Source organism: Habropoda laboriosa, unplaced genomic scaffold (assembly GCF_001263275.1).
Source record: "Habropoda laboriosa isolate 0110345459 unplaced genomic scaffold, ASM126327v1 scaffold90, whole genome shotgun sequence".
NCBI lineage: Eukaryota > Metazoa > Arthropoda > Insecta > Hymenoptera > Apidae > Habropoda > Habropoda laboriosa.
Window position 1 is genome coordinate 1,970,160 of NW_017100218.1, and position 17,276 is coordinate 1,987,435.

Genomic DNA, 17,276 nt, shown 5'->3' on the forward strand with positions numbered 1-17,276 from the left:
TTTAAAACCAGTAAAAAATTTAGGTATTTATTTTGACATAATTAAGAGCATGATACAAAATTAGTTCTTAATTTTCAAATACGATTTAAAACTCAATTTTTACATAGAATATCAGTAAAGAGCATCAACGTTTTTTGCGAGATTTAGAAGGTCGGGTGGTCTTCTTAGCAGAAGTAGAGGTTTCCGGAATCACTATACGACCTGATGCAATTTCTTCTCGTAATTCTGAATTTTCAACTTTCTTTTGAGCATCAAGATAAAACATTAAATCTTGCACTTGTTCCGTTAAATTTGAGACTTCGACCTGCTTTGTCCTTTGACATTCGGTCATTTCATTTTCTAGTGTTTTATATTTATCTTGCCAAGAAGCTTGATTTAATTCTAATGCCTTTCGTAATTCTTTTTCTTCAGTTAGTTCTGCTTGTACTTGTACTAATTTATTACTAACTTGTTGCAGTCGTTTATCTACATTTTGCTTCTCCCGACTTAATGTTGCTAACTGTTCCTGAAATATACAATAAAAGTTATTCCAACTCTGATACTAGAAGATAAATTCTGGAAAAAAAAAAAAAAAAAATTATGTTCACTTTCAAAATCTAATTTACCTTAACTTTGGCATTTTCTTCTGATACTTGACCTAGTTTTTCTCTAAGTTCTGTAGTTTGTAATACAGAATGTTGTTCTAGTCGTGCTAGTCTATCTTCGAAATACTGTCTTTGAGTTTCTAATTGTGATGTTAAAAGATATGTAAATTCCAACTGTACGGAATCCACTTTTTCTTCCATTGCAGCACCTTCAGCTTTAGTTGCTGTAGGACCACCCTCAACCATTTTTCCATCTTTATTTTGCAATAACCGATGAACGAAATTATCTCCAACATAGTCCCAAACTCTGTTGCTCTCTAAATGCATAGCATAACAGTGGTGTGTTTCATGATAGTGTTGAAAAGCATGTCCTTGATGATATCGTGAACAACCTATATGTCCACATATTAGGCAGATCCATAAAACATCATTGCTCTCGCCAGTATCTGAAAAATATTTGTATAACTTTCACAATTTCCGTTATCTCTTTTCTTTAATTAATAAGAAGAAAGCAACAGCATTTAGTATCTACGTACTGCATTCCATACAATAACTATCTGCAACTGGTTCTGGTGTTTGAGCATATCTACAAACTGGACAAGAGGTGTCTCCCCATTTGGCTAGACAACTTGCATGATATGTATGGTTGCACAAAATTGTTAAAATCCCATCTACACTTTCATCCATTCTCTCTAAGCAAACTGGACAAAGTGGTAATTCTGTGTGTCCAGAGAGGGGCATAGCATTATATGTTACTTCTACACTATACACAAATACCATATGGCAGATAACATCTGGTTCAAAAGAATTATATGGAGTACCATTAAAAGAACCATAAAATTCTGTTGCTGCACTCTGGAATATTAGATAAAACTTATCATTAGAGTGTCATATAATTAATGCATACAAACAATTGATTATAATTACCGCAGATTTAAAGGTAATTAATGCCATATATTGATTAGGACTGCCATCTCTAAGGATCCTAAAATGTTGAATATCTTGATGGCAAGGTGCTGTAAACCTTAAAAGATCATGACAAGTCATTGTAGCTGGAACTGAGAGAATGCAGATAGTTTGGGTACGTTCTGCTGCATGATGTATATCTGTTAATTTGCTAAAAGTTAATATTATTAAATATTATTAAACATATAACAAATGATTACAATTTATTATGTGAATAATTATAATTAAATAGTAATAATACAGAATGCATACTTTTCTTTATATAAATGTATAATTCCTTTGGTCACTTCAACAAATGGATTTCCAGAAATGAAATTAATTTGATCACAGGCACAAGCACTTGCACCAGCTTTCTCTGAATCATCATAAGTATTTTCCTTAGAATTAGCCCTAGAAGTAAAACTAGATTTGCTAGTTCCCTGAGAAGGAAGTGTTGTTTCTTGCTTTTCTATAAGATTTGTGCAATTCTCCATATTTATCTTGGTTGGTTCTCTGCGACCCCTCATCTTGGCAGCCATTGCGCCTGGATTACGAAATCCACTGTGAATTAATCATGATACAAAGAAAGTATGATCTTTTTTGTACTTTAAATGATTCTTTTAGCAATCTTTAAATATTAAGTATTTGAAAATCTTATTTTTTAAAACTGCTTTAAATACATTTAATAATACTAAAATAAAAAATAAACAGAAAGCTTTATACTACAATCTAACATTATAATGTATCAAAAAATGTAAAGAACAAAATATGTACAACATAGTACAACACTATCTAAATTATAAAATCTTAATATTTTGCAAGCCTAACATCTGTTTAGTTATATGTAAATAAAAAATAAAGATATTCCTGTTAAAAAATTTTATTTATTTACGAATTTTTTTACGAACACTATTTTATCTTCAAAGTTACATAGAGTTTTACAAGAGGTAATAATATAGATACAACATTGTTATGACAAACAACATAACCTTGTAAAGATTTGTAAGCAAAAAGATTGATCGGGTCATTAATTATAAAAATAAATAGGGTGCAAGTTAACAAAAACAGCTGAATGTTACTGTTTTAATATAAAATGCAAGCAAATATTTACCATTCGATTCTTCAGAGTTCTCGTCAACAATCTCAACGCGAATAACGCAGAGAGTCACCGAAATAAGAGAGGAACTCATCCCATGAAGTAATACTTATTGCGCATTATTACAAACAAATTTATCATTGTGCTCACTATTCTTAAGTACTTGCTAACCCTTTAAACATTCCCCATGATCAACTGACAACGACCTTACAAAGTGTCACTCTGTTTAGCGATTCACAGGTTAAATTTATCTTCCATTCATTGCTTTTTTTTTTCTCCGTAATTACTACTAAATGGTAATAGACTGATTACATTCTGATTATGCAAAGTGATGAATACAATGAATTGTGACAGTCACAATTTATTACCTATTTTCTCCCTTTTCGCTTATCCTTCGTCAATCAGATACAATCTATTGTTTTAAATGGGAAACTCCCACGTTTAAAAAGTATTCGTACCGCGCCATCTGATGTTCGTTATTCTTATTAAATCAAATAAAATACTATATTCTTTATGCTTTTTTTTTTTTAATTCTATAAAATATTACAGATCCTAATCTTCGCTATTTTTTATTAACAAAAAGAAATAAACATATTGCAAAATTGTTTGTAGAAGCGCCAGAAGTTTTATTAAATTGTTACCAAAATTTTCCAGACTATATTTCATAATCATTATTGAAGAATGGTACATTTATTAAATATGTAACATAAAATTAAAACGCGTTACCTTTTTTTTACGCTCTTTTTCTTTGAGAGGCTTAAAATTGTTCAAAATATATTTCAACGAATGATATAATCACGCCAAGTATCAAACAGTTTTCAGAATCAGAAAGAATATTGGACAACGTGTATAAGTTATCGGAACAAACTTCACACAGTTCAGTAGAAAATATAAAATATTAGGCGCCGTGAATTTCGAAAGAACGTTATATATATTTTTCTTTTTAAACAGCGGAATCCTGAAACTTATTGGTACTTTATAAATATAGTAAAAATCACAGACGAAGCATAGAATCTATTCCTCGTTTGTGTAAAAACTCATTGTCATATAGATAAATTTTGAAAGCATAAGTCGCTTTTAACATGTTTCCGTGTTCTATGAAAAAACTGTACAGTAAAGTTCGAAAGTTTTACGACGAATTCTTTTTCTTTAACATTACTTTTATACGTGTTATTACGTTCATCATTTTTCCTCATTTACATATATTTAAAAAAATAATATATAACATTTGTCTTTTATTTGATCCCGCATTTAGTGTTTGATGAAAAAGAATATCGAACAATACGATGTCTCGTATTGTTCGCTGAATGTCTCAAGAGAAAGTGGGGTACAGCGACTTAAACTGTTTTCAAAAGTTACCCTATTTAAGCGTAAATTGAATTATTTCCCAATTTTCAAAGGTGCTTCCTTATCCTTTCGCTACTTTTCTCGCCTTTTTCATTATTTTTTTTTTTTTTTTCGTTTTTTCATGTATTTTATTCTCGTAGTCACAACCTAAGATTGTATAGCACAAGCATCGGATAAAAAATATGACACGTTCGGTGAACATATCGGATATTTCAACTATCTGTTAAAATTATACTCAATTATCGTTGCACGTTCAAACGAAAGAAAAAGTCCTACAGATGAGAGAGAACGGAGCTCGAAAGAAAAAAAAAAAGAAAAAAAATGTTGCGGTTCATGAAGAATTTTTTGTTCTCTACAAATATGTGTATATTACATCTTCGTACTTAAATGGTCAAGCGTTGTGTATCTGTGTATATGTATATGTATATATATTTAATTAATACAACAGCGATATGTCGTTATCGAGCAAAACCTTGAAAACAATAAGTTTATATAAAAAATATTTCGTGAATTTTTAACATTATCACAACCTGTACTCTTTTGAACTGATCGATATGATAATTTGGTCTCACACCGGCACTGATTAAAACTAATCTCGCTATTCATCTAGATCAAATTTCAAATCGTGAAAATCCCCTACATTATTGCTCGGTTAACATGCACGCTCTATTTTAATCTAACAATTAACAATAACGAAATGATGAATACAGAAAATAGAGCGAAACTGAACGATCGATTAATTCTATCAGTTCGGCATAGGCTCTGACGATCAGATTTATCCAAAAGAGTACATTGCCTACGTTGAGAGAATGATTTTAACAATTTCGCTTGTTACGTTTCTTCTTCTTCTTCTTCTCCGTGGTGAAATTGTTCCAATCATCCTCCAGATTGAATAACGCTAAAATGTCGAATGAAACGGGCGCTTTTTTATTACTCTTAAACTGCGCGTTTTTTTTTTTTTCCTTTTCTTATATATATATATATCTACGACTCTAAAATTGATTCTTCTCTTTAAGTCTAACGATGATGTCGGATGATCCTAGAAAAATAAATGTGTGTCTATCACGCGCGTCGAGAAAAATATGCTTCGATGATAGAAGGTGGATGATATCGAAGATCCGCTTGCGAACCCTTCTTCTCTTTTTTCTCTCTTTTCTCGGTTTTTCTTCTGCAATTTCTCACTCGTCGCGTGAATCCGTACGTCGGGTGCACGAAAGAATAACAACTTTTCTATCTAATCTACGACATAGTCGCATAATAATCACCATTGCCAACAAGATATAAAATTTTCTGAAATCTCTTTGCAACAACGTATGCCTACAAAGTGTATATGTATGCATACAAGGCGTACGATGCCGAGATTAGGATTTTATGCACACGCAGAAACATTGTGCTGAAAATAAGACACTCTTAAACAGTGTGTTACTTGTCGTTCATAATTATTCTTTCTTTTTTCTCATCTTAGAAAAGTATCTTAGAGTATATACAGATTTGAAACCGAGTTACGTATGCCTCGAGTAAAATTCCGCGGCAGAAAATAATAGAAAAGTTAACTAATCGAGATTTCTTTTCTTTCTTTTTGCGTCGAAACGACTAAACGTAGACGAAAATTGTCCGATTTTCAACGCAACGTGAACATTCGTGTGCATAAAATACTTCTCTAATCGGCACACGGTTTGTTTTTTTAAATATGTGTGTATGCGCGCACATATATGCTTTCTTTTGGATTAACAACTTTTGCGCTAAACAGCGTGGTTTTCGCTACAAATCCAACAACTGCAATGGACGGTTGCGAACAAACTCAATGGAACGATTCGAGGAACAACGAATCCGCGTTCTTCACCCTTGTCTCTCCCTTGTTTCCTTCGAGCAATTGAGAATTTCTTAGACGTCATATGTATCTCGCTCTTCGAGGTACTCTTACTCGAGACGGTTTCTACTTGGTAATTCTATATCACTCGCGTAATTACGTTTCTAAGAGAAACCAAAATGACAAAATACGAAAAAATGTTCAACGCAAACAGCGAACGATCGCTATCGAAGCTCTGATAATCGACGAAGAGGAACGATAAGTAATTGATTATCCGAAGCAGCTGGTTTTGTGTTGTTTAAGTACAACAATAGTGTATGCAAATGAAAATGCATCGTAAGGAAAGAAAATTGCAGCACGCTAACGGTGTCGTTGATATTTTAACCAGCTAAATGAACTTAGATGAATTACAGATGTCCAACAAGATCGTCGAAATTCACCACGTTTCACCTTCGAACGTGAATTTCACCGATCGGATTAGAATGAGACGACGTATCTTTTCTTTTCGATGCAACGATTTTTCTTCTCGTACCTCTCTAACAGCGAATTCTACGGTTTCTTCTTTTTTTGGTTTTTTTCTTCTCTTGGATAACAACGATAGTGTTTTGGGTGGGGGAGAGAAAGTAAACGAGATACCTCTACGAATAAATTGTTTTTCTGTTTTTTTTTTCTTCTTCTTTCTCTTCTTCTTCTCCTTCTTTTCTCTTTTGTCTTTGGTTTCTTATACGAGCTCTGAAGCACGAAGGATCCGTTTTGGACATGTTCGATTGAATCGGTTGTTCTTCGCATGGTAGCTTCGTCGTTCGTGGTAAACAACTTTCATAATACGCCTTAAAAAAAGGTTAATTAACAAGAAGTCCTAGAATCGTACGCAAGATTGTCGGTGATCGCTATCACGCGCGTTCGAAATCATTATCGCGTCAGTTGGCATTCGTGTCGACGTTTTAATAATCAGGAGAATCGCGCGATTCCCTCTTTCCGCGCGAACAAACGCGTTTCGAAATTGTAATTGCTGCTGCGTTGCACCTCCCGGGGCCATATTATGCTTGTGGTATAATTTCGATTTTACGCGTTTCGCTTTGAGCGAAAAGAAAATATCTTGTGCGGTTTTCTTTTTTGTTTTTCTACGAGTCCCTCTTAACGAGTCCCGCAGACGTTTTAAGAAACTTTAATATTAGACACAGCTTTTGTTTCTCTTTGTTTGTTTGTTCTGTTCTTTCCTCGCTAGATTTTTTGCACAATCGACAGGACAATTATCCTCGGATATTAATTAGTTAAAACTTGTTCGTTAGCCTCTGCTTTGCTGAATTCGCGATTTGGTTCGATAGGTGATGCGTTTTCTCGTTCAGCTTGCTGTTCAAAGTTGCATGTACAATTTCTGCATCTTCGTGGCGGCGAATTTCGCCGGAAATAAGCGATTTCATTGAAAGACTCGTTTTTAGAAGAACTTGCACGATCAGGTGCATCGTTACGTAGCTTAATTACAGCTTGCTTCCTTTGTCGCTGAAATTATCTCTCTCTCGACTTGTTTTGCAACTTCATTCTTCTCGATACTTTTTGTTTCTTTCCTCTCTTTGTCATGCAACACAATCGCAACGAAATTATTGAGCTCGTTGCTGATACGCTTGTATAATACGAGCATCGGCTATGATCACGTGTAGACGACGCAGCGTATGCCCGCTGAGTGAATCAGCTTCGAGATTACTCTGGCAAGGTTGAGAACGAAGCGAAGTTCCGCAAGTGCTACGTCGTCGTTGACGGCGTTTCCAAAGGAGGTGTTTGTCGATTAGAAGCTCGTCTAGGCCAACGTTGCGGAGAAACCGGTGGCGTTGGTCGTGGCGTGTTCGGAGCAGATCCAGAGGTTAATCGCCAATTGCTACTGGACATGCCTGATCTGCCCACCGATGCTAGACTCGTGCTGCTACTGCTGCAAGCCACTGCGCCTGATAAGTCGACTCTAGACACCGCCCTGATGGTTTAACATTGAAAAAGAAAAGCAATTGTCAGAGGAATTGTTGCCTAAAGTGACACTACTTCGTTGAACGAAGATCGAAAGTTAACAGCCGTATTTAATTTTTGGGAATTATCGATAGAAAATTTAAGGGATGATTCTAGAAGCCGATACAAGACGAAAATGAAGAATAAAAGAATTTCGTTTGAAGCTTCGTTGTTTAGTTGTCAACGTTTGAAAATATCCCCGCAATCGAGCAACCCTCCATACATCAGCGAATATAGGGCACGTCAAGATACAGGGGCTACAGTGATCTTAAAAACTAACGACACATGGCCGGTACCTGTGGCAGTAAGCCATGTAAACCTGGATGAACAACTAATGTGTCAACCTATTCTCAATTCTCAGATAAAATTACGTGTTTTTGGCATGACAAACACGTCTTTTTAATCTCCTCGACATTTATACGAATAGTTTCGAAAAGTGTCTACGATTACATGGAGGAATCTACAAACTTCACAGACAACGTACCCATATATTCTTTACTCGCCTAAACCTGCAAAGCTTCTTTTAGAAGCAAACGTGACAGAAACATGCGACAATCAAGTTTAGAATCTTCGCTAATGTTCTATAACTATACCACTCGATTCTACGACACGTATACTGTGCAATATTACCTGGAAGGAGGCGCAGATCCCCCGGTATAGTAATGCAAACCAGCAGGACCACTTCTTGGCCTGGAAGTCGACAGCACGCTGGTTGATCTTTGCATAGCAGGTGAAGGTGGTGCGGATGGTAGCATTCTCGGTGTTTGTGGCGGCGTTCTGCCTGTGTTCAAGCTACTGGTGCTGCCTGTGGATGCTTTCCTTCTTGGGCTTCTGTGTACACAAAGGAAAGATCAAACGATCCTGTGATATTATTTTCATCTCTGTTTCCCAGAGATTAATATTGTCTACGAGCATTGAGGATAGCAGGGAAACGGAGGATCAACTCATGATAGATGTGTGTTATCTGACAGCTACAAAGGGATTCGCGCGAGTCGGTCAGAATTAGAAAAAGAAAAAAAGAAAAAAAACGGAAAAAAAGAGGAAAGCAACAAACCTTTTGGAAGGTTGCCTACATAGTCCAGTTGGACAAGGACGGCCCATGGCACATTTTCCCTCGCACACTTCTCGTGCCAATGCCATGGTTTCGTAATTTCTTAAAGTAGAACGGCACACTTCTGCATCGGATTCTGCGAGAGCCAAGCTTGGGAATCGTTCCTTCAACCTGCGTCGTTCCTACGTCAACGATATTCAATCTTATTTCTTTTCATTTAAAAGATCTCACGTTTCTCTCTCTCTCTCTCTCTCTCTCTATCTTCGTGCATTCATCGTGCGTAAACGTGAAGCATTTACTATAAAAAAAAGAAGACAAAAAGAAATCTTAAAATTCGACAGATAAACGAAACACGAACAAATTCATCTTCCTAATTTGGAGAATCAACTGTGTGTTAATTACGTCGAATCTTTGAAAAGGTATCGTAGGAGCATAAAAAGGGCGATCCGAGTTGTATACTCGACCGAGCCATTAATTCAAATACCTCGTGCAATCGGCTGGACTCGAAATCTTTCAGCTGTTGCTGAAAACCGACGTTTGGATTGGCAATGGAACGACCTACTCTGACAACTTTAAGTGCCTCTTTCCATGAAAGATTGGTGGTACTCATAATATAGGCCACTGCTACTGTGACGCTTCTCGACATACCGGCTAAGCTGCAACCGAATATCGGTCCGGTGAATGCTTTTCAGATGGAAATCGGTTTGTTAATTGTCGTTTAAGTGAAGGCAAAGAAAGAAGAAAATACACAGAAACGTTACTCCATAGTCTGTACAATCGTATATACAAAGGGACGGCATTTAAATGCCCTAGAATTGTACGCACCAGTGTATTAGGACGTTTCCACCGCGTAGACGTGCGGCGTGAATAAAATCATTACACAGAGAGAAATATTGAGACAGATTCTGATCCGGACTATCCGCCGCCAATATACACAAATAATGCTTGTCCTACGAACAATTCGTTAAACACATCACGGTACAAACTGGGTACAAAAGTTCGACACATGAAAGTGAAGTTACTTTCGGGCAATACTCACCGGATGCAATCGGCGGGCTGTATCGTGGATCGCCAGAATATGCGTGATCTCGAATCGTTCCAACTGGTCGGCATCTTTACTGTCGTGATAATTCCCGATGTAAAGACCAGGGAGTACCTGTTTCGCACACACGCATACACACAACATGTTATTCCTACGTACAGTATACATACACATATAACACTTGCTGTCGATATTTCTCTGTACGTGTCGCGTTTCCCTTAATTAGAACCATTTAAATTCTCCGCGCATCCAAAAGTGGTTCATTATTAGAATCATTAGATACGGGTAACGAGTGATACTTGAACCGCGCGCACACGGTGACGAACGTTTTACATTCAGCATCGAGTTGACGCTTCTCCTATTGCAATTAGCGTGAAGAGAGAAAAAAGTCGAGCGGCACTCGAGATACGCGAACGTCGAGATAACGTGGTTCGAGGGAGAGAAAAAAAATCGATAGAGGCGGAGGTTTTTTGATGCACAGGTGCTTCTACTATTAATCATTCATCTTTATGGATGGATCACTCGAAACGTGTGTATAGGCCAGGCGAGAGAAGGACTGCCTGTAATCGTTTAATCGATGCCGCATTTTTAAGCGAAGGCGATGATGGTCTTTGATGATCGTGAACAACCCGCGCGGGGAGGTGTGTCGGAAGGTGTGCGGAGAACAATGGTACCAGGGGTCTCTCTACTTAACTTTTCATCGGGGAGCATCGATTGAAATCTCGGGTGTGCATCAGGCCAACGATATTATGCACCGTACGACGCCGCCTAACAATAGAACCGGTTTACAGACCCGTCTGATTTTCACGGGTAAAATCTCCGAGGGTTTTCTTTTCCCCGGCAAAACCAGCCGAAATTTCTGGCACACGCCTGATGTAACAACTGCCGCATTACCTCATACCGCGCGGTGGTACGACTTTGACGCGATAGAACAAAGATAAAAGCTGTTTCTCCGAATATCGAATGTAAGATGTGAAATAAAGGATGTTGTTCAGTTTCGGTATCTAGGACAGATAAAATTAACGGCGACGGTGTAATGATTTTATAATACGCATCTATATATATATATAGGTATATGTGTACACAGTGAAACCGAGGAAATCAGACGTAGAAGCACGTGCATCGTTAGCATACTCGATACAGTTAGGTGCACACACATACACACGGGTGATAAGGAACGTCGAGCAACGAAATCGAGAACGCGTTTTATTTTATTCCATTTTTTCTCTTTTTTCTTCACTTCGAAACGTATTAACTTTACGTTTCACTTCGCGGAAATTACCCTCGCATGACACACGAAATAATGTTTCGTTGTCACACCATTTCAATTGCATTTCACCTATTTCGACGCGTGTGTGGCGTTTCTTTTTTCTTCTTTTCCTAGTATCGTACGATTTCACATGTTCCCGGTGTGTAAGAATGATGACAGAAAATTGTGTTGTAAACGGTGAAATGATTGCTCACCTTATTCATGCCATTCCCCATGGTGCCAGTTTACGTTATTGCGCGCGAAATTCCCTCGGGCTACAGGCGGAATCGTAGATTCGCGATAAAAAAGAAAAAGGAGGGAAGGAAAGAAAGGAAAAAAAAAAAGAGAAAGAAACTATCGGTTTAATCGGTCGACACGCTTGGGACGATTCGACGATCCTCTCTTATCTTTCGTCTCTCGAGCTCGCTCCCCGATGATCTTATTGTTGGACAACAGTTTTGTTCGTGGCTGCCGTCGCGTCCCTCCTTCAGCATCATCGTTGAAGATGGATTCTTGAAGCTGTTACACGAGTTTCTGATTGACTTGATTACGCCGCTTAATTGAAACCATCGAAGTCGTCGAACGTTCTTCTCATAATGCGGTATGTTGTTCGTGCCAGCATGTTCCCTCTTGGTTAATACTCCTTCCGCCTTGTAATCTCTACACTAAAAGTTCCAAATCTCTTCGTTTAATTCCTCCTTTTTTTTCTTTTATTATTATTATTATTGCAAACACCGACACGTTCTTTCTGTTTCTTTTTTGTTTTCAAAAATTTTTCCTTTTTACGCTCGCGTGAGTTTTGATTATGAAAGAAATTAACAGGAATATCTCGCCGTGGTTTCTCCTAGCGAATTACGAAACGCACTGCGGTTCGCAGAACGAGAAAGGATCGCGTTAATTCAGGTATCGTTTGTATCTCTCCGCCGGCATGTGTCCATTATTCATGGGAAAATGCAGGGGAAAGATAAAAAAAAAAAAAAAAAAGGAACAGAAAGAAACGAAACGTTTTGTGCCGTAAATCTTGTTCGTAACCAAAAGATCGAGCTGATTGTCACGAAACACCTCTTTTTTTTTCAACTATGTGTCATATTCGTGTCATAGCATGTGTACGTTTTCGCGGTGTTAAGCATTCTGTTTCTTTTTCCCTCCGGGACATATCCTATCTGCGGCAAGAGCGTTTACGGTGCATTTATTTCAGCACGCTGAGTTAGAAACGATTCGAGCGTGCGTTCCTCTACGATCAGCTGGAGTTCCATGGAAATTTTCACAAGAGCCGATCGAAGTGAAAGTTTCGCGAATTGTGCTTGATGAATAATTAATGCTGAAAAGTGGCGTATTCGTTTGAGCGAGTTAAGTGAAATATCAATACTGGTTGTCTTCGGTTCAATGGGCAAACTAATATACAATTTATACGTGGACACGATGACTTTTTTCGACGATTGAAGAATTACACGGTAACAAAGAGAGAGAGAGAGAGAGAACCGCGATGTGAAAAGTAGGCGACGAAAGGGGGAAAAAAAAGCCGGGATAACTCATTTGCGAGCGATCAAAGTTTACGGATTCGATATGGAAAAACGGTGCAATTTAAAGGAGGGCTTTTGTTTCATTTAATCGGCCGGAAGGGATCTATATTTTCTCGGCCGATTTTGCCTGACAATTTAAATTGCACGATGCATCTGTAGAAGAAAAGAAAGGAAAAAAAGAAAAGAGGATGCAGGCCTTTATAGTGAGAAATGAAATGCGGCTAACGGGCACAATCGTTATTTGCCCTACGGCGATAAATTAAAAAGTTTTCGCGTCTTTGGTTTTACCGTATTAGTTGGACAGCTGCCAAATAGAAAATCGAAGCTGGTCTTGCGTGTGCTGATACTGGCAAAAGTCAAATTCAACGGGACAATAATTCACGTAAGAAATTTAGTGGACGACGAAAAGGGTTGACGGGAAGTGGAGGAAGTGAAAATAAAATTGAACGGTTTTTCATCGCGATGACCCAAATCGTTTATGTTTAGAGATCTAAAATGCTTTGCGATAATAGCGTGTCGTACCAGCTCTCTCTCTCTCTGATCTTTATCTTTATCGTAAATATTTAATAATAATAGTAACAACGTGGGTGGAACTGATTTTTGTAAGTGGTATCGAGTTGAAACCGTTAACACGAGATAGTTTTTCTTTAATGTTAACGAATTAATAAAGATCGCGGGATAAAACGTGATTTGTATCGCCATCGATCATAATTCGTGTAAGTTATCGAATGTAATTCAAGGACGTCATTTATGTTACACGTACCATATATCGTGGACGAAATTGAATACGGTTAAGTAATCCCTTTTGCTTATGAAATACATAGGAAAATAAATAACTGGTTGCTATTTTTAATCGAAACTTTTAGTTTTATCGTTCCGATCGAATGAAAATATCTCCCCCCGCGGCACAGCGTCGACTTAATTTACAAACAGGCAAACATACTTTCGTTCGCTCCAATTAATCTTACTTTAATATTTCATGCGTAACGAAAATGAGAAAAGGAGGAAAAAACAATAAAATAAGCGAAAGCTTCATCGGTGTTGGTTTTTTGTCGTGCATGAGGAAATCCCGTTGATAGATAACAGCTGCAATTGTGCACGTTCGGTTCTTTTCAACGCGGCTCGCGAAAATTACCGCATAAGACCCATGGGAGCTGAATCAATTAAAAATCCTCCTGGTATTTACTTTGTGTGCGAGCCGTTCTTTGTTAGTTTCACAAATCGTGGCTTCCGCGTAAATTGATTTCTCGCTTGTTTTAATTTGCCGTTGCGAATCAAAGGCCTCCCTCTCATTATGATCGTAGTGAAAGGAAGGAGAATGCAACGGGAAACAGGAAGAAGCATAAGAGATACGATATGGGTATAATCCACTCTACCTGTCGACACTTTCACGTTAAAAGGCACCTTTTGCTAATTAACACGGTTGTGTACGCGCACGCAGTAAACAGGCAGGCAGCCGAAGCAACCGATCTAGCAGACAGATACGCGAACCGCGTAACGCACAGACTCGCTTGTCGGTACTATCAGGTATTCGACTCGATTGGCAGGAGGGTGCGCCGTATGAAAACTGTCCCGTGGTCTCAGTTGCGAGAAGCGTTGCCAGAATCTAGGGGCACTCGCCCACCGAGAGGGAGAAAATGCTCGTAGTGGGGATAAAGATGTGATGGAGGGGGAAAGTAAGGCGCGTGCACGGGACAGTAGAACTCGTTGAATAACGGAAGGGCTACCACGGACAGGTTGACGAGGTAGAGAAGATGTATAGAAATACTCAAAACAGATCGTCTTTTCAAGTCTAAGACGATTTAACCATTGATTTGTTAAGTAAATGTTTAATTATATCAATGAGGACGTCGAGTGAGACGAATGATTGCAGCTTACAGTGAGATTGTCGGTCGTTGTAATATTCGATATATCCCTTAACGAAAAGAGAGAAAAAATCGATGAGAATAAAATACAAGGTGCCGCGCGTTAACGATTTGGACAATGAGAGAATTTACGAAGAAGTGCAATTACATGAGACAAGTGTCGCCGTAAGTAGCTTAAGCGCTCAGTAGATTGTAAACATTTGCAAGATTTACCGTTTCAAGTTTGTACGTTTAATGATATAGAAGATTACGAACAATTTTTTATTAAGATACAAATGTGCGATTGCGATAACGAGAAAACGTTTAGAGAAAAAAGAAAAAAAACAAAAAAGAAAAAACAAGGAGACTACCAAATCCTCGACAACCGAGGATGATTGGTAGCCGATAGGCGGCAGTGTAGAGAATAACACTGCGGCGCAGCCGCCGCTCGATAAAGCCATCCTCTTGCTCTTCTTTCGCGTTCTCCTTCTAATACCCTCCTTCTCGGCTGCATGATACACCTATGAACCACGACCCTGCCCCACAAACTGAAAACCTGGTCAACTGAAACTTCGTGGACAGCTCGGTATACATATATCTTTAACTGGGGTACCACACTACCTATGTAAAGAAAGTGCTACTAACCCTGGACTAGTAAGACGCTTCGTTACTAACCTACGTTAATACACACACACACGTGCACGTGTGGTATAGCCAGGGTAAATGAATGCTCGCTTTTTATCGATTTGTTTAATGATTTGTTTAATAAAGAAATAAATAGTTTGAACCTAGAGGTAGTTCTATGTACTTACTTATAGTAAAACGTAGTACAGTATGTATTTGTATTTAGTTTTGTACAAGGCATGATCTTTAAAATGATTTTCAAAATATACATAGATACATATATATTCAGTTGTATTTAAATATTGTGTAAGTAGTTTTGTAAATGTGTCAATAGTAAATGAAACTAAGCGAGCAAAGAAAGAGAAGAAAGAAAAAAAATGATTGTAAACTTGAAGGGCATATCAGATTCAACTCAGACAAAAAAGTATTTGTATATCCATATGTAGAAGGAAATAGGGCGGAAGAATCTTCTATTCTTTTCTTCCTCGCATTTCTTATCCAGTGCTATTACAAGCACGGAGATCCACTTTACTCTCTAAAACAAGTGCACTTCAGGTCTTTTCCCCTGCCGGTTTCTCTCGCGTTCTTTTCGTATTTCTCATTGCTTTTCTCTAGACGGAAAAGAGAGAAATAAGAACCAATGACGAACAAGTCTGTTAATTTTCACATGCTCACTTAAATTCAAACCATGTTATGCAAATTACGTACACTTAGAAATTTCACGCGACAAATAATTATCTAAATTGTAAACAGAATTTTCTTTGTTTAAGATTTCAATAATTTTTTACACAATTGTAACTTTTCTTTTACAAAAACAAATTAGACTTTCTTTTCATTTTTACTTGCGTTTTCATTTAATTGTAACTTAACCTAAATTGTAGCTATGAAAAGTTCATTTATAAATCTTTAAAAAGTGTTACTTGTTAAAACAGTTTAAATATTGCATTATAACTGATTTCTCTACTAATCCGATTTGAAACAAGATTTTAAAGATTTACTAGATAACAACGCAATTTAACGAGGAAAAATTAATTGGTATAAAACGAAAGTAAGAAGAAAGGAGGTCTTGAAATTTTCCTAAAGAAACTCTCAATATGATTGTTCATTTATTTATTCAGTTGAATACATACTAAAGTGAAATACTGTTGGAACATGAATAATGTACAAAAAGAAGAATATGGTAAAAAATTTCTAAATTGTTTTCCGAAATTATTCTTCCTTCGACTTCTTCACAGAAGGCGCAGCATCTTTTTTCGATGGAACATGACAAATAAGCAATAGACCTAGAATAACGAAAGATATACCGCACCACCAATACATTGACGTTGATTCGTTGAAGACTAAAAAACCAGCAAGAGCCTTAAAAAATAAAAGTAGAAACAGATCTAAATATACGATCTCTTTTCTTTGCGCTCTCGTTTCAGTATATATATCGATAGAAGAGTAAATTACCGAGCATACGTAACTAGTGGCGGCACTCGCTATTGTACACGGTAAAGAAGATCCGCTGGCATTGAGTGCTTTTACGAAAAACGTGCATCCCACGGTGTTGCTTGTTACCATTAGTATTAGGAGTATTCCTTTAAATAACATCCCAACCTTATTAAACAATAAACAGTTAGTGTTTGAGGAAATTTTGAAACTAAATTTACATACAAGATTGCAAATCTTCTTATTACAAATTCCTTGCACTAAGAATAAAGATAGGAAACTCATGTCATCACTTACTATGGAATCTAACTCAATATTTCCAGCAAGTTTACCAAACAGACTTCCACCAGTTGCAAAAAATCCACTGATGACAGCTAAACGAACTTTTCCTTCCTGCTTTTTATCTTTAATACATGTTGCTGAGAAACATTCACTTTCTCTCGATGACAATGAAGATGAATCCGTTAACAATTCACGCTTCATTATTATTAGGCAGTGTTATCGCCACTAAAGTATTCGCACATGAAACAATAAGAATTTTATTTTCAGTTCCACGTCACTTTCAACCTTACCGATGTGGAACTGATGCTTCTACTAGTATTACAAACGAACTATATCAATCTATGCTTTATGCGCAATAACTACCGGCCCTTTTTTTTATGGCGGGAGCGTTAAAATAATTACTCGAAGGGTAATCAATATTCTAATTACGTATTTTACATTCAAATAATG

At 37.2% G+C, this 17,276-nt stretch overlaps 3 protein-coding genes across 5 annotated transcripts; all 3 read right to left on the bottom strand.

Annotated features, from left to right (window-relative positions):
* On the bottom strand, nucleotides 1–3,029 carry LOC108570900 (BRCA1-associated protein). 3 transcript variants are annotated; one of them, XM_017932829.1, is made up of 7 exons: nucleotides 2,994–3,029; nucleotides 2,641–2,914; nucleotides 1,803–2,073; nucleotides 1,512–1,701; nucleotides 1,121–1,439; nucleotides 606–1,030; nucleotides 1–505 (listed from the first exon to the last, which is right to left on the bottom strand). In XM_017932829.1, exons 2-7 carry the CDS (start codon nucleotides 2,717–2,719, stop codon nucleotides 125–127), a joined length of 1,665 nt encoding a protein of 554 aa, XP_017788318.1. In that variant the 5' UTR covers nucleotides 2,720–2,914; nucleotides 2,994–3,029; the 3' UTR covers nucleotides 1–124. The 3 variants fall into 3 exon arrangements, with proteins under 3 accessions (XP_017788318.1, XP_017788319.1, XP_017788320.1); XM_017932830.1 differs by lacking the exon at nucleotides 2,641–2,914 and having other exon boundaries at nucleotides 2,994–3,028; XM_017932831.1 differs by lacking the exon at nucleotides 2,994–3,029 and having other exon boundaries at nucleotides 1,803–2,090; nucleotides 2,641–2,697.
* A 3,055-nt stretch (nucleotides 3,030–6,084) lies between these two features.
* On the bottom strand, nucleotides 6,085–14,181 carry LOC108570939 (dual specificity protein phosphatase 15). Its single transcript, XM_017932878.1, has 8 exons — nucleotides 14,022–14,181; nucleotides 11,338–11,787; nucleotides 9,871–9,987; nucleotides 9,657–9,781; nucleotides 9,316–9,487; nucleotides 8,835–9,013; nucleotides 8,411–8,611; nucleotides 6,085–7,751 (listed from the first exon to the last, which is right to left on the bottom strand). Exons 2-8 carry the CDS (start codon nucleotides 11,356–11,358, stop codon nucleotides 7,526–7,528), a joined length of 1,041 nt encoding a protein of 346 aa, XP_017788367.1. The 5' UTR covers nucleotides 11,359–11,787; nucleotides 14,022–14,181; the 3' UTR covers nucleotides 6,085–7,525.
* A 2,092-nt stretch (nucleotides 14,182–16,273) lies between these two features.
* LOC108570940 (transmembrane protein 42) lies at nucleotides 16,274–17,110 on the bottom strand. The gene is made up of 3 exons (XM_017932879.1): nucleotides 16,842–17,110; nucleotides 16,566–16,712; nucleotides 16,274–16,472 (listed from the first exon to the last, which is right to left on the bottom strand). Exons 1-3 carry the CDS (start codon nucleotides 17,025–17,027, stop codon nucleotides 16,323–16,325), a joined length of 483 nt encoding a protein of 160 aa, XP_017788368.1. The 5' UTR covers nucleotides 17,028–17,110; the 3' UTR covers nucleotides 16,274–16,322.
* Between the last annotated feature and the right edge of the window lie 166 nt (nucleotides 17,111–17,276).

What these genes read in the sequence shown, in the direction of transcription:
- LOC108570900 (XM_017932829.1), bottom strand. Translation starts at nt 2,719, where the DNA reads ATGAGTTCCTCTCTTATTTCGGTGACTCTCTGCGTTATTCGCGTTGAG. An exon ending in ATACATTTATATAAAGAAAA is followed by an intron (nt 1,702 to 1,802) that starts GTATGCATTCTG and finishes ATTAACTTTTAG; the next exon opens with CAAATTAACAGATATACATC. An exon ending in TAATTACCTTTAAATCTGCG is followed by an intron (nt 1,440 to 1,511) that starts GTAATTATAATC and finishes CTAATATTCCAG; the next exon opens with AGTGCAGCAACAGAATTTTA.
- LOC108570939 (XM_017932878.1), bottom strand. Translation starts at nt 11,358, where the DNA reads ATGGGGAATGGCATGAATAAG. An exon ending in CAGCCCGCCGATTGCATCCG is followed by an intron (nt 9,782 to 9,870) that starts GTGAGTATTGCC and finishes AATTGTTCGTAG; the next exon opens with GACAAGCATTATTTGTGTAT. An exon ending in TGTAGGCAACCTTCCAAAAG is followed by an intron (nt 8,612 to 8,834) that starts GTTTGTTGCTTT and finishes TTGTGTACACAG; the next exon opens with AAGCCCAAGAAGGAAAGCAT.
- LOC108570940 (XM_017932879.1), bottom strand. Translation starts at nt 17,027, where the DNA reads ATGAAGCGTGAATTGTTAACGGATTCATCTTCATTGTCATCGAGAGAA. An exon ending in ATATTGAGTTAGATTCCATA is followed by an intron (nt 16,713 to 16,841) that starts GTAAGTGATGAC and finishes TTGTTTAATAAG; the next exon opens with GTTGGGATGTTATTTAAAGG. An exon ending in CCACTAGTTACGTATGCTCG is followed by an intron (nt 16,473 to 16,565) that starts GTAATTTACTCT and finishes TTATTTTTTAAG; the next exon opens with GCTCTTGCTGGTTTTTTAGT.